The 14,214-nt window shown below is 47.0% G+C and overlaps 1 protein-coding gene across 1 annotated transcript in view; it reads right to left on the bottom strand.

The window, feature by feature from the left end:
* Sos (Son of sevenless) overlaps positions 1 to 14,214 on the bottom strand; it is a 57,668-nt gene that overhangs the window by 22,027 nt on the left and 21,427 nt on the right. The window contains exons 7-9 of the mRNA XM_065424728.2: positions 13,799 to 13,897; positions 1,233 to 1,360; positions 241 to 371 (exon numbers count right to left, since the gene is read on the bottom strand). Coding sequence (XP_065280800.1) covers positions 241 to 371; positions 1,233 to 1,360; positions 13,799 to 13,897 — 358 coding nt within the window. The remainder of the gene's footprint in view (positions 1 to 240; positions 372 to 1,232; positions 1,361 to 13,798; positions 13,898 to 14,214) is intronic.

Below are 14,214 nucleotides of genomic sequence, written 5' to 3'. Positions count from 1 at the left end.
TGTGTGGTGCACACATACTATATTTGCGGAATGAAATGTGACAGAAAATTGTTAGGCCTAAATTAGGCCTAACTACTTACTTAGCCTAAATTGACATGTTTCATTCAGCAAGAATAGTACATGGCGATGGCACACACAACCACAAGATGCATGTTGCACAAGGCGTGCTGTACACTGCCAAACCAGCTCGCATTAGTGACCGACATGACAGAGACGGGACTGATAGGCAACCATTCTTACCCATGATGTATTCATTGCAGCACTGGCCAATGTCTCGCCCCTCCCAGCCATCGACAGCCTTCTGCAGCTCCTTCATCTTGTGCAGCGCTATGGCTCGGCGGTCACGGCTGTGCATGCGCAGGGACGCCTCTCTGCAATCAATGTTTAAGGCGATGCTGAAACAATTTTGATTCTCGTGGACAAATGCACTGGTTTCATATAGGGGGAGTTCTTATAAACATCAAGGGCAAATTTTAAGAGCATGTTAAGTGCACATTCCATATCGGTGTTGATCAAAGTGGTGCCCATGCAAGTATATTACCCCAACCTAAGCCAGCCAGTGCAGAATGCACGAGTGATGTTACTCAAGCTAGCACTATAAATGGGACACGAGCTTCAGTACTTCACCGGTGTTACGAAAACCTTCTCTTCAATAGCTTCTTTACAGTAGTATTTATCGATGGCACAAGTGTTACAATGTTGGCACGCGTAGACAGCGTGGATTACACGGGTGTGAGAGAAACTCGCTTCCTGCTTTTTCGTTGCGGGACATGGATGCACACAAACAGACATGTGCTTGCCTGTGCTTCATGGATGTGTCAGAACCACGAGCAAGCCATGTGCCGAGTCAATTCCTCAGTGTGCCTCATCGAGGAACTATTCTTAGTACGTACTTTGGCTAGCTGGTGTTGCAGTAAAGAAGGAGTAATAAATTCCTTCTTCGTACAATTTCACCATGGTGTTGTTCTTTCCTTTGCTACCGAAAGCCTTTCACGCCTGACAAGCTCTGCTCACCTGCCACGCACACTACTGCTACAGTTTCATTAAGGAAATCTCCACCACTGAAACGACAGTTCAGCATTCAAATGGCAAGAAAACAACACAGATATACATTTGCTCTATGTATGGTACGCCATTTCAGAAGATAGCCAGCTTACAGTGACAAGCTAAACTGGCCAATTGTAGATTGCTTTCACAGTCAAAAGATGTTTGGCTTAACCACAAGCTCTTACCCAGGCCTTTTACGTGGCAGCTTGTCGGCACAGGTACGTGTTAGCTGGGCTTTGAGCCTCCGGAGCAATCCTTCTGCCTGCTCCAATGTTTCTCTATCTTCTTCAGATGGTGCCATCTGCTGCAACACCTGCACGTAGACAGAAGAAATATCAATATGCTGAGTTGGGCATGTTGAAGTGGCCTCAACCAAACCTAACTCTGCCACATCACTTCTTCTAAATGTATGCAAAGAGTGAATTTTCAGCTTGAACTGAATTCTTACAAAAACAGGGTGTCAGCAAATCCGATTCACAAAATTCCCGAACATTTCCAGCTAAAAATTTTCTGACCAAGTAAGCATCAGAACCCAGCAATACAATTTTCAACACAACGTCCAAAGGAGTGTGCCAATACTCGAACCCGAGTGAAAGATGTTCGAACAATGTGAATCGAATATCTACTATTTCATTTTTTTTACTAAAGACCCAGTTGCAGTGCAGGTGCCTTCATACATGCAGCTGTTCTACGGTCTTTGTTGGTACATGATTCGTTAAGATCAACAGAATCGAATGAAGCAACCCTAATTCGTGATACAGAGGGGAAGGCAATAATATTACTAATTTAATTATTCATTTCATTCATTCAGAATTTATTTAAGACAACGAAAAGGTTGTCCAGGGTGACGTGGCAAAAGGCATACTTTGCCTGACGAGGCCACGCCACAGTTTTACATGCCAAAACCACCTTCTGATTATGAGGCACGCCGCAGTGGAGTACTCCGGAAATTTCGACCACCTGGGGTTCTTTAACGCGCACCTAAATCTAAGTACACGGGTGTTTTGCATTTCGCCCCCATCGAAATGCGGCCGCCGTGGCCGGGATTCGATCCCGCGACCACGTGTTCAGCAGCCCAACACCATAGCCACTGATTAACCACGCCGGGTACAGCAATAAAGTCGGTGCGTACAGAAAGCATGTGTGATGATCTGACCGATCAGCCACCCGATTGCACGCACATCGTATCGAATACGTGCGGTTACGCGCACGCGCGCCCAGAACTTGTAACGCATGCACTCGGGGCAGCTGCCGGCTAATCGCCTGCGGACCCGAACGGCGCTTCAACAGACATCTAATCTGTGCACGTAATCTAGGGACCGATCGCCAACGAGCCGCCTGCACGATTATGTCGGCAGCAAGTTTCCAGCGGCGGCTTACAGATGGTAATCACATGAGCCTGTGGCGGCTTTTTGTCACGGGGACATAGCCTAGGCAGTTAGGCCTAACCAGCCGTCGGCGAATGAAGTTACAGTTTGGTGCCAAATTGACGCCGATCTAATTGCATGCAGCGGCAGCTTGACACTGGGGCAGCCGATAGACTGCCTCGTAAAGGAAAGCCAGTGTACGGGATGGCACCAAAGTTGTTCGCGGCCACCACACCTTTGAGACACCATGCGGGGCGGCCTCTCGTTCCGGATGACTTTGGTAAACGCGTATCGGTACCTTATCGTATCTATGAGCAATCCGTCACAAGACTAGCTTGGTATTCACACGGCGGGGGCGAAATGGCATGCTATCAGTGGACTAACCGTCGGGCTGGAGATGCATTTGCCCGGTTTGTGGGTCCCGACAGACTTGGACAGCGCACGACCCATCTCTCGCAAGCTTGTGGCCCTCGCGATTTCAGAACCTTCGAATGACGCCGAACACCACGGCGAAAAGATGACCCGACCACACGGAGCAGGAGACGCGCGTGTCGTTAACGCGTGCGCGCGGCTCAGAGTCCCTACACGTGTGATGAAGGGCGATCGTCCACAAGCGTGCACAAAATGCCCGCCTCAATGCGCGTAGCTCGCCGCGCCACTCAGCGAAATGGTTTGCGTTTTGGTTTGAGGAAAGTTTATTGAGAAAGTGTATTATGCTACATTTTTCTATTTATCCAATTAATAAGTACAACATTGTTCTCAATTTAAACATAGCTTATACACGAATGCGCGTCTTTCTCTTAAAATTGAAAAAAAAAATCTTGCGTTCATTAAGCGTAAGCAAATAAGAAGAATCTCGAAGGCAATGCTTTGCCGTATTGCAAACAGCGGAAGTGATAGAGCCTCCATGATCCCTTACTGCAATGTGAACCAACAAAGGCAAATTCAGTTTTTTTTTTCCTTGGCAAGCCAGGCAAGTAACATCGTCAAGTGTTACATTAAACGGTCCCTGAAACATTTCTTGAACATAGAACATAGGCAGGAGACACACGGTCCGATCCGGCGTCCGACGCGCCGGAATCGAGGTGTTTTGTCGTGCCGAAGCGCCGCATCGGACGTCCGGCGTGCGACAAACCGGGCAGATTTTCATCGTCCGACGCATCCGACCGTCGTTTGGCCGCAGCCAATGACAGCGCGGCTGGCATGTGACGTTCTCTGACGTTTCCTCCACGGAGGCGGCGCGGGCTGGCCTGTTTCTCGCAGTCTTTTTTTTTTTTTTCATTGCCTGCTGCAGTTTCTTCCTACGAGTTCAGTAAAATTATCTCGAACGTGTGCCTGTTATGCAAAGCAGCGCCTAGTACACTAGCACTAAGCTAATCACGAGATGGGGAGCCGCGACGCAAGGGCATTTCGCGGCCAGACGGCGCACACCGACCGTCTGAGCGAGGCTGATCGCTTCGCTTGCTCGTATTTAATCCCGGTCGACCTAAGTGTACAGTGTTAATTGTTTTGGCACAAATATGCGGCCTTCGACGAGCTCGGGCTGGATCGCAAGCGCCGTCGGCCTCAGCGTCCGCCTAGCTAGGCCTACCGGCCCCATCGCTGGCTGTCAGCGCAGTCGTCAGTGGTCAACGCGCCGTCGTGAAGTGTTCTGTCACTCGCAGGGGCATAATTTTATTGACACTGCTCGCGTAAAGCGAAACAATGTTGTGCAGAGTTGTTTATATTGCGTTTCTCGACGTGGATACGAAGTCGAGCTGGGAGGCTAGATCTGGGCGGAGCTTACGCGCCGCTCGATCTTTCGGATGCAGGCACCGTGTGCCCCGAATCGTAGAATGCCGCGTGCCGAAGCATTCAGCGCCCCACGTCGGATCGGACGCCAAATCGTACCGTGTGTCTACTGAACGCTCCGCCGCATACCGTGTTTGCGTAACAAAATGGCAGCACCGGGGCTTGCACGCCGAGGACGAAGTGTAAGCGCTGTTTTGTCATTATTGAGATCGGTTGCTTGTTCTGATGCTGCTAGTCCTATAGGACACAGTCGACGCGAAGGCACCTCTTGACATAGCAGCACCAAAACAAACAATTGATCTTAATAATAACGACCAAGGAGCACCCATCTGTTAACGAGGCTCCTGTGAACGAGTGAGCCAACAATGTCTACGTTTACATTGAACCAGCCTGACGCGAGCGCTTTTGCATGAACTCGCTTCTGACAAGTCCAGACAACGACGGCGCGCATGTTGAATCGAGACACCAGATAGCTTTAGCAGGGCATTACCGCACACTGCGAGTTTTACCGTATACCGGCTGCCACGACTGCGCTTGCACGGAGTTCAGCGGACTCCGGTATGCAAGTTCATCGGAACATTACGCTGTATACGGTGTTTGAGCAACAACACCGCAGCTGAGGCTGCCCACTCTGATCCTAATTCGCCTGTGGTACTTGCTCTCCGTCGTGATAGCAATAAATAAATGGCAAAATCGACCATCACTAAGCCTCGCTTCACGTTGAGGGCACGCAGTAAGCAGCCATTTGTTATTGCTACTGAGATCGGTTAATCGGCATGTATTTGGCACGGGCAGATATTCGTGCCACCCGAGCGTCTCCCCTAGCGAGACGCATAGGAGTCGTGCATGACTTCGAACATAGGTAGCCAGGATGTTTAAAGAAAGTAACAGAGCAAGGGACAGCACGAACAAAAGGAAATAAAAATGATGTGCAAACTACCAACCGATTCTCTTCATTGCGCACACGGCAATACATTGGGCAGTTTTATCTTAGCGTAACAGCGAGATCAAAATGCGCAGAATGCTACCAACCTGTAGCGTTTAGCAGATGTTTGTAGGTACTTTGGTCACTTTGTTACATGTTGAAATTTTAAAATTGAGCAGTTATACAGTCATACACACGTAGTGGAAATCCTAAGACAAGCACCAAATTTGACACGTGTCTCAAAAATGCGACACGAAATACATTGCCTTTCTTCAAACAGTTTCACAAGAGTTCAGAACAATGACCGCAACGCCAACGCACATTTTAGCACATTTTGGAGACTCATATCTAGACAGTGATGCTAGTCACAATTTCTGCCAGACGGATGTGACTTCATAAGCATCGGTTTCAATTTTACAATCTGAACAAGTGAATAATTAAAAAAAAGTTTACAGAGCATCTTTTTTTATTACCTACACGACCATTTCAATTTGCAGTGCAGGTAATGTCTACCACTTCATATCCACCTGAACAGACCAAACTGCCTCATCTTTCACAGGCGGTCTACACTTGTGTTAGGTTTTGTTATATTACATGTTCAATTTAAAATATTCTACAGATTCCTAAACCTGGCAACGTTTAACGCTAGGACGTTACTTAGTGAGGCGAGTCTAGCAGTGCTATTGGAGGAATTAGAGGGCAGTAAATGGGATATAATAGGGCTCAGTGAAGTTAGGAGGACGAAAGAAGCATATACAGTCCTGAAAAGCGGGCACGTCCTGTGCTACCAGGGCTTAGCCCAGGGCTTAGACCAGGGCTTAGACGAGAACTAGGAGTCGGATTCCCGATTAATAAGGATATAGCTGGTAACATACAGGAATTCTATAGCATTAACGAGAGGGTGGCAGGTCATGTTGTGAAACTTAATAATAGGTACAAATTGAAGGTCATACAGGTCTACGCCCCTACATCCAGTCATGATGACCAGGAAGTTGAAAGCGGAGAGTTATTAGTAGAGCTTGCAGAACGGAATAATATGTGGATAATGAATACGTTCCGCAAGCGGGGTAGCCGAAAGTGGACGTGGAGGAGCCCGAATGACGAGACCAGAAATGAAATAGACTTCACACTCTAAGTTAACAAGATATGGACGTGCTTGGCATGGTACGCTGCAGTGACCATAGGATGGTAAGAACTCGAATTACCCTAGACTTGAGGAGAACAACGGAAGAAACTGGTACGTAAGAAGCCGATCAATGAGTTAGCGGAAAGAGGGAAAATAGAGGAATTCCGGATCAAGCTACAGAACAAATATTCGGCTTTAACTAAGGAAGAGGACCTTAGTGTTGAAGCAATGAACGACAATCTTATGGGCATCATTAAGGAGTGTGCAATAGAAGTCGGTGGTAACTCCGTTAGACAGGATACCAGTAAGCTATCGCAGGAGACTAAAGATCTGATCAAGAAATGCCAATGTATGAAAGCCTCTAACCCTACAGCTAGAGTAGAACTGGCAGAACTTTCCAAGTAAATCAACAAGTGTAAAACAGCTGACATAAGGAAGTATAATATGGATAGAATTGAACATGCTCTCAGGAATGGAGGAAGCCTAAAAGCAGTGAAGAAACTAGGAATAGGCAAGAATCAGATGTATGTGTTAAGAGACAAAGCCAGCGATATCATTACTAATATGGATAAGGTAGTTAAGTGGCTGAGGAGTTCTATAGAGATTTATACAGTACCAGTGGCACCCACAACGACAATGGAACAGAGAATAGTCTAGAGGAATTTGACATCCCACAAGTCAAGCCGGAAGAAGTAAAGAAAGCCTTGGGAGCTATACAAAGGGGGAAGGCAGCTGGGGAGGATCAGGTAACAGCAGATTTGTTGAAGGATGGTGGTCAGATTGTTCTAGAGAAACTGGCTGCCCTGTATATGCAATGCCTCATGACCTTGAGCGCATCGGAATCTTGGAAGAATGCCAACATAATCCTAATCCATAAGAAAGGGGACGCCAAAAACTTGAAAAATTATAGACCAATCAGCTTACTGTACGTTGCCTACAAAGTATTTACTAAGGTAATCGTAAATAGAATCAGGAACACCTTAGACTTCTGTCAACCAAAAGACCAGGCAGGATTTTGTAAAGGCTACTCAACAATAGACCATATTCACACTATCAATCAGGTGACAGAGAAATGTACGGAATATAAACAACCCTTATATATAGCTTTCATTGATTACGAGAAAGCGTTTTGATTCAGACGAAACCTCAGCAGTCAGGAGGCATTACGGAATCAAGGTGTGGATGAGCCGTATGTAAAAATACTGAAAGATATCTATAGCGGCTCCACAGCCACCGCAGTCCTCCATAAAGAAAGCAATAAAATCCCAGTAAAGAAAGGCGTCAGGCAGGGAGATACAATCTCTCCAGAGACCTGGATTGGGAAGAATTGGGGATAAGATTTAATGGAGAATAGCTTAGTAACTTGGGATTCGCTGATGATATTGCCCTGCTTAGTAACCCAGGGGACCAATTGCAATGCATGCTCATTGATTTGGAGAGGCAAAGCAGAAGGGTGGATCTAAAAATTAATCTGCAGAAAACTAAAGTAATGTTTAACAGTCTCGGAAGAGAACAGCAGTTTACGATAGGTAGCGAGGCACTGGAAGTGGTAAGGGAATACATCTACTTAGGGCAGGTAGTGACGGCGGATCCGGATCATGAGACGGAAATAATCAGAAGAATAAGAATGGGCTGGGGTGCGCTTGGCAGGCATTCTCAAATCATGAACAGCAGGATAAGAAAAGATCAGATTGGGTGAGGGAACAAACACGAGTTAATGACATCTTAGTTGCTTTGGCAATGCTCCGCGTTAAGCGGCACCGTGTTCAGCAAAGAAGAAGACTGGATGGACGCCCTGCGAAGCGACGACCACCAGACCCAGCTTCGGGCCGTCCAGAGGGCTCACGAAAGGGCAGAGGCTCACGGGCTTCCCGTCCCAACGTGGGTGCGGCCCGCGACCCCTGCCGACCACTAAACCAAGAGTGGGTGGGAAGGGGTTCCTCAGGACCCAATAAAGTTCTTTCCTCCTTAGTTGAAATCAAGCAAAAAAAAACGAGCATGGCAGGACATGTAATGAGGAGGGAAGGCAACCGATGGTCATTAAGGGTTACGGACTAGATTCCAAGAGAAGGGAAGCGTAGCAGGGGGCGGCAGAAAATTAGGTGGGCGGATGAGATTAAGAAGTTTACAGGGACAACATGGCCACAATTAGCACATGACCAGGATAGTTGGAGAAGTATAGGAGAGGCCTTTGCCCTGCAGTGGGTGTAACCAGGCTGATGATGATGACATATTCGGTAATTGTTAAAGTACACACCCTTACCAAAAAGTTGGGCAATTCAGAGCAATAAAAATTTCTAGAGTGAACTGGCAGTTTACAACCGTAAACTACCTAAACAAAATCTAATTAAGCATAGACCACCTGTAACGCAACTCGCTGAAGTCATGGATATCCACAATATAACCAAAACACTATTTTTCAACGGCTGCACACATGCAAAACATGCAGACCAAGCAGCCATGTGAACCAGAGAATCAAAGCGTGCGACCGGGATGTTTCCACCATTTGAAATTTATGAAACTTGAAAGGTAAATGTCTGAGGACCCATGGTCTTCGCATGAAGCAATGTAAATAAGATAAAAAAAAAAGAAAGAGGAGAATTGTAAATCACCAATTAACTTTTCAGACATGCTCAATTAGCTGGAATTCAATGTGGCACCGCCAATGACTCCACAGAACTGATGTACTAGAACGGGGATTGAAATTTCGTACACCATACATACAGTGCCTCACTTGATTTCTCAGACTGATCTGCGTGTGCGATGTCAAAAACATGGTGGCCACGGTCCAAGTTGCCACCGGTGCCCTTATTTTCATTGTCAAGGTGACAGCGCGGGGACTGCTTCGTCCTCCTCCCCTACCTACGTGTAGGTTAAGAGGCGGGCACCCCAGCTCAGTGGAACAATAAAGTTTTCAATCAATCAATCAATCCGCTTTCCAAGAGCTAGACAGACACGGCAAAGCGTTTTGTTGACTTTGGTCTGTAACTGCAACTTTTTTCGCCGGCTACCAACAAGGCAGCGCTGCTAGGCCCAGCTGGTGAAACTGCTGGGCAGCAAATTGTCGGGGAACCTACAGCAAAATTCGAGGAAAAAATTTTCTGCGAGGCTGGAGTCGCAAAAAACTGTACTTTCTGCACACAAACTAAACAGCCAAAAAGCAACAACATGCATGCATTTGGGATGGAGCGTGCACCACTGAAAAGCGGCAACCCACACAACCTACAGAGCGAATACATACAATGTACTGCCGCCTCTGCTCTGGCGGCATTTTTATTGCCCGTTGTTTGTTTGGCCCTAGTCCCCTTCTCCTCCTCTGAATTCTCCTTGAGCACTCTCCTCACTCCAGCCTCATCTGCAGTGCTCCGCCACATTAGAAAGAGCTCACTGCCTCACTTGTCTGTGGCATTTTCTGGCAGCCGCATTACTGAAAGCGGTATTTCGTCTTGCAAGGCCGCACTGCATGCTGGATCCACACGACGGACTAAATCTATTTTTTTCCGCGACGGACAGCGCATCACGTGACTACGCGTCACGGCTTCATGCCGTCCGCGACCCCAACCGACGGAAAATGCCGAGCTATTTTTCGCATACGGATTCTGGGGGTCGAATGTTGCGGATTTAGCCTAGCATGCTCTACAGTCTGGCAACAAGCGCGGCTCCGGGATCTTTCTGAAACAGCTTCAGCGCTGTTGATACTATTCATGCCCGTTTGTGCGCGTGACTCGCACAAGAGCGACTGCAATGAACTTGAGTGACGAGGCAACTTTCTTCTTCTTGTGGAGCAGTTCCCCACATTGTGGGACATGACTCTTGCCGATTATGCGGACACAAGAGCGAAAGAGACGATTTGGCAGCAACTGAAGAAACTGCTCTTGTCACTTGAAGCAGCCTCCGGTATTCCTCAGTGTCACTGACCAACAGCTCTCGGTACAAGTGGTTTTGCATACCGAGATGCTTGTTGGCGATATAGTCCTTTTGCCAACAAGACCTCTTTCGATGAAAGAAGTACTCATCATCCAATTCGGACAAAACAACAGCCATTGTGGCCAATCGTCGTTTCCTTCCGATCTCAATTTTCATTCAGAGTGAAAAACACGTATGACAGTCTTTATTACACCGATGGCACCATCTAGAGTGAGTAGAAACAAGCAAACATTTGTAACTTACGGCGACTGAGATCCACTTAGGCCGCCGCAACATCTTCGAGGCCATGGTCAGCCAACACAGCCACTCTAAGCCTACACGCCGAGAAGTCGAATATGGCTTTCGGAAACGGTGCCCACTCACCACGAGTACTTTGCTGTCGAAGCTTCTGGACACAAATTTAAACCAAATACAAGTCTCAGTTTGAAAGTTACGGGCTACACATTGGACGACGACGACGACTTGATAAGTTCGAGGCGGACGGCAGTCGCTTTGGGTGGTGCCGCTATCTTAATTTTTTTGGCGCAGTCGTCTGGTCACTTCGCCTGTCGTGTGGATGCGCTTCGCAGCCAGATGGGAGGCGGAATAAGCATCCGCGGAACAGATTTTCGCGGAGCCGTCCATCGTGTGGATCCATCAATAGTGGTGTGCATATATGCGGAGTTCTAAGGATGGGTAAACTGGACGTAGAAAAGAACGCGTTAAAGCCAGTTCTACACTATAAACAGTTATGTTATAAGTGGTATAAATTTAATACGTGGTTTGACATAACCAAAGTAACACTGCTGGTATGTATGCTTGTGGTTGCCAATGTTTACAGTTTGGTGCGTCACCTTTACCTCAGCCCTCTCAACTGTAAAACTCGCTATAGTACATAAACATGTTTTTTTCCCTGCATAAATGGCAACTTGATATAAACATTGTGTTAGATGCACAAAACTGTTTTGCACTCAATGTTACAACTCTCCCAAACTGCAACATGTTCTTCAATATACAGGAACGGGATAAAGTAACAATTTTATCTGAAGGCCATTCCTTTGTTGCACTTAGTGGCTAGAGCAGCACTCGACTCGCACATCAACGGCATGAGCCGGCTATGAACAGTGGATGATATGAGTGGTTTAGAAACGGAAGAAACTGCTACATTGTACTGGCCCTAATTGCAATGCTATGCTTTGGGGGTGTGCGAACAACGATTTTCGAGACGCAATTGAATACGAGTCAAATCGTGCCAGAATCGAATCAACTATCAAATAATTTTAGAATAATAGCCATAATCACAATTAAGACAAGACGATGCCAGTATATTTAAACTTTGCAAGTTTCCGTCATGACACAGTACGCTCTGAAGTGTTTATAAAACCCACAGAGCATCAGGAGCAAACAAGTTTCTTCACACGCACAGGGCTCTTCAGAGAGCATGAATTATCATTGTACAGAGACCTGTCGTAGTTGTTTAGTGGTTTTAGCATTGCGCTGCTAAGCACAAGGTAGCAGGATCGAATCCCGCACGTGGCGGCATCAGTTCGATGGGACTGAAATGCAAGAGCATCCATGCATTAGGTGCACATTAAAGAACTCCAGGTGGTCAAAATTATTCCGGAGTCCCCCACTACGATGTGCCTCATCACTGTATCTTGGTTTTGGCACGTAAAATCTGACAATTTGTCTTTTTTATCACTGTACAGCCTTTAAAGCTTGGCTACATTAGCAACTCAGCGTGATACACTACGCAAGTTAATGTTTTATGCCTACACTATAACCGTGGGGGTGAAAACTTGCCATACTTTTGCTCAAATTTTATGCTTATTGGCCACAATTGACATTTTGAAACATAAAAAAAATATTCGCATTTACGAATAGCGAATAGAATACGACAGTATTCAATTCGTTATTCAGAGGTTTCGTATATATGCACACCCCTACTAAGCATATATGTCTGCGCTTTGACTGGCCTCTGGGTTCCTTGGTGTTGAAATTTCCCTTGCTCCTTCCAAAGCCAGCTTTTTAACCCAGTTTGCCATTGAAGCATCTCGTTGGTACACAAGTACTTTAGAGCAAGGGTCTAAGAACATTTCCAAGTTTGCTACTTAGTTAACCCTTTCGCTGTCACGGACGTACCGGTATGTCATCGCGCTTCCCCCCCACAGTGTCACTGACGTACCGGTACGTTCTCTATCGTGCGTTCAAAATTTCGCGCCAGAGCGCAAAGCTGGCGCTCCTGGATTGGCCACGCTATCTGTTGACTCATTCTACAATGCATTCGCCCCGACCTGTGTTACTCCATGTATTGAAGAGTACGGAGCGACTGCCACTCTCCACTTTCTCTTTGCTGAGTGGCGCGGTGGCTCCGTGTTCGCTGTATCATGCGTCGTGCGCGTGTGGTTATGGGTTCAAGGGTTGTTCTGCCATCTTCGCTGGTTTGAAGGTTTTTATTTTTCTTCTGTTGGTGTGCCTGCTACGGCGCGTCAGGTTCAGGCGCACGTGCCGTTGCCTCTCCGAAAAGGGTGACTCGATTGCTGCTTTCGCTCTCTCGCCGCACCCTCGCTTCCGGCTTGCAGCAGTAAACGTAAAGCCCTCTGAACTTTGTTTAGCCTTTTTTCATCTCCCTCTTTCTTCTTGATCACGCAACGCCCCATTGCTCTCCGTTGCGCGGGCGACTGAAAGCGCATCCTCCCTGCGCGCGGTTACTTTCGGATTGCTCAGCGCGCGGGACCTTCGTCTGCTCATTGGAGCGGTGGCTCAATTCCGATTCAGAATACGAGCCGAGCTCGGATTCGGACTCGGACAGAGTCGCATGCGAGGAAGAGGGTTCCGCATCGTCAGATTCGGATGTTAAACGGATTTTATAGTCAGGCTGATGATGATGATGATGATGTTTACTAACAACAGCTGCAGAACACTAAAATGTGCATATTGCATTGACTATGTTATTTGTATATCAATCATAATCAAAAATAAATTGCTATGTTCATTCCCTGTTATGCTCGTTCCCTGAAACCAAGCCGACACTGGGGGTGCGTCACGGCCAGAAAGGTCCGACAGCGAAAGGGTTAAATTTGTAGTTTTGAAACTGTATTTAAGCATATAGCCAGATTAGTAGCAGACACAGAGGTTTCCACCTGGCGGCTGGCGTTGTCCAGATGCAAGATGCAGTACAATGTGGGTACTTGAGCTGGGGACGTATTCTAGGACAATGATGTTTGGCGACAGTGGCACCGTCAGGCATGCATTGATTGGCTGGTTAAGCACTACGTCGTGCGAAGGTGATAGTATCCACGAAGTGGTCATCGCAGAATACGTCCACTGATAACGTACGGTAGCCATAAGCACCAATAGGGGCACCGTGACAGTGCCCTGTTTACTTTTGACATGTTTCACCGCACGGCTAAAGTACAATCTGTACACTTCGCTGCATAACACGACGGCACTGCGGTGGTACTGCGGCAGTACCGGGGGACTTGAGTATCTCGAATAGAAAAAGAGCCTTTCTAATCGAACCGAATACTAACTCATTTGAACTGAATACTCAGTTTCAAATGTGTGCCTACGACTAGTAAAAGACGGGTGCAGAGAAGTGACCCACCGATGCAAAAGTGGAGTTGCGGCACTCACCTTGATGGCTTCGAAATACTGAAAGCAGTGGGCCACAGGACCCACGAGCAACCTTGGCAGCACATACTTCACTGCTAGCAGAAAGCCATGTCCAGCAGTCTTGGTAGAAAAAAAAAAGAAAGAAGGGAGCAAAGAAAGAGCAACATAAACCGCCTGAAAGATCCACGTGGGTTTCACAAGTGTATGAAACCGTGCGCAAGGAATCTAAAATAGCACAACAACGCAACTTTCAACATGATGAAATCACGGATGCTATAACGGACCTATCCTATTAGCATTACACATTCACATGCACAACAAACAAATATTTCAAGGCAAAGCATGCAGAAGGGCACCCCAAGCACACAATTATGATAAGTGCGGCAAAAGAGAGAGAGAGAGAGAGAGACGAAACAGCCTGTTTTGATGTCATTTTT

Source organism: Dermacentor albipictus, chromosome 7 (assembly GCF_038994185.2).
Source record: "Dermacentor albipictus isolate Rhodes 1998 colony chromosome 7, USDA_Dalb.pri_finalv2, whole genome shotgun sequence".
Lineage (NCBI taxonomy): Eukaryota > Metazoa > Arthropoda > Arachnida > Ixodida > Ixodidae > Dermacentor > Dermacentor albipictus.
The sequence above is the reverse complement of the archived record's forward strand: the minus strand, read 5'-3'. Positions and strand labels throughout refer to the sequence as shown.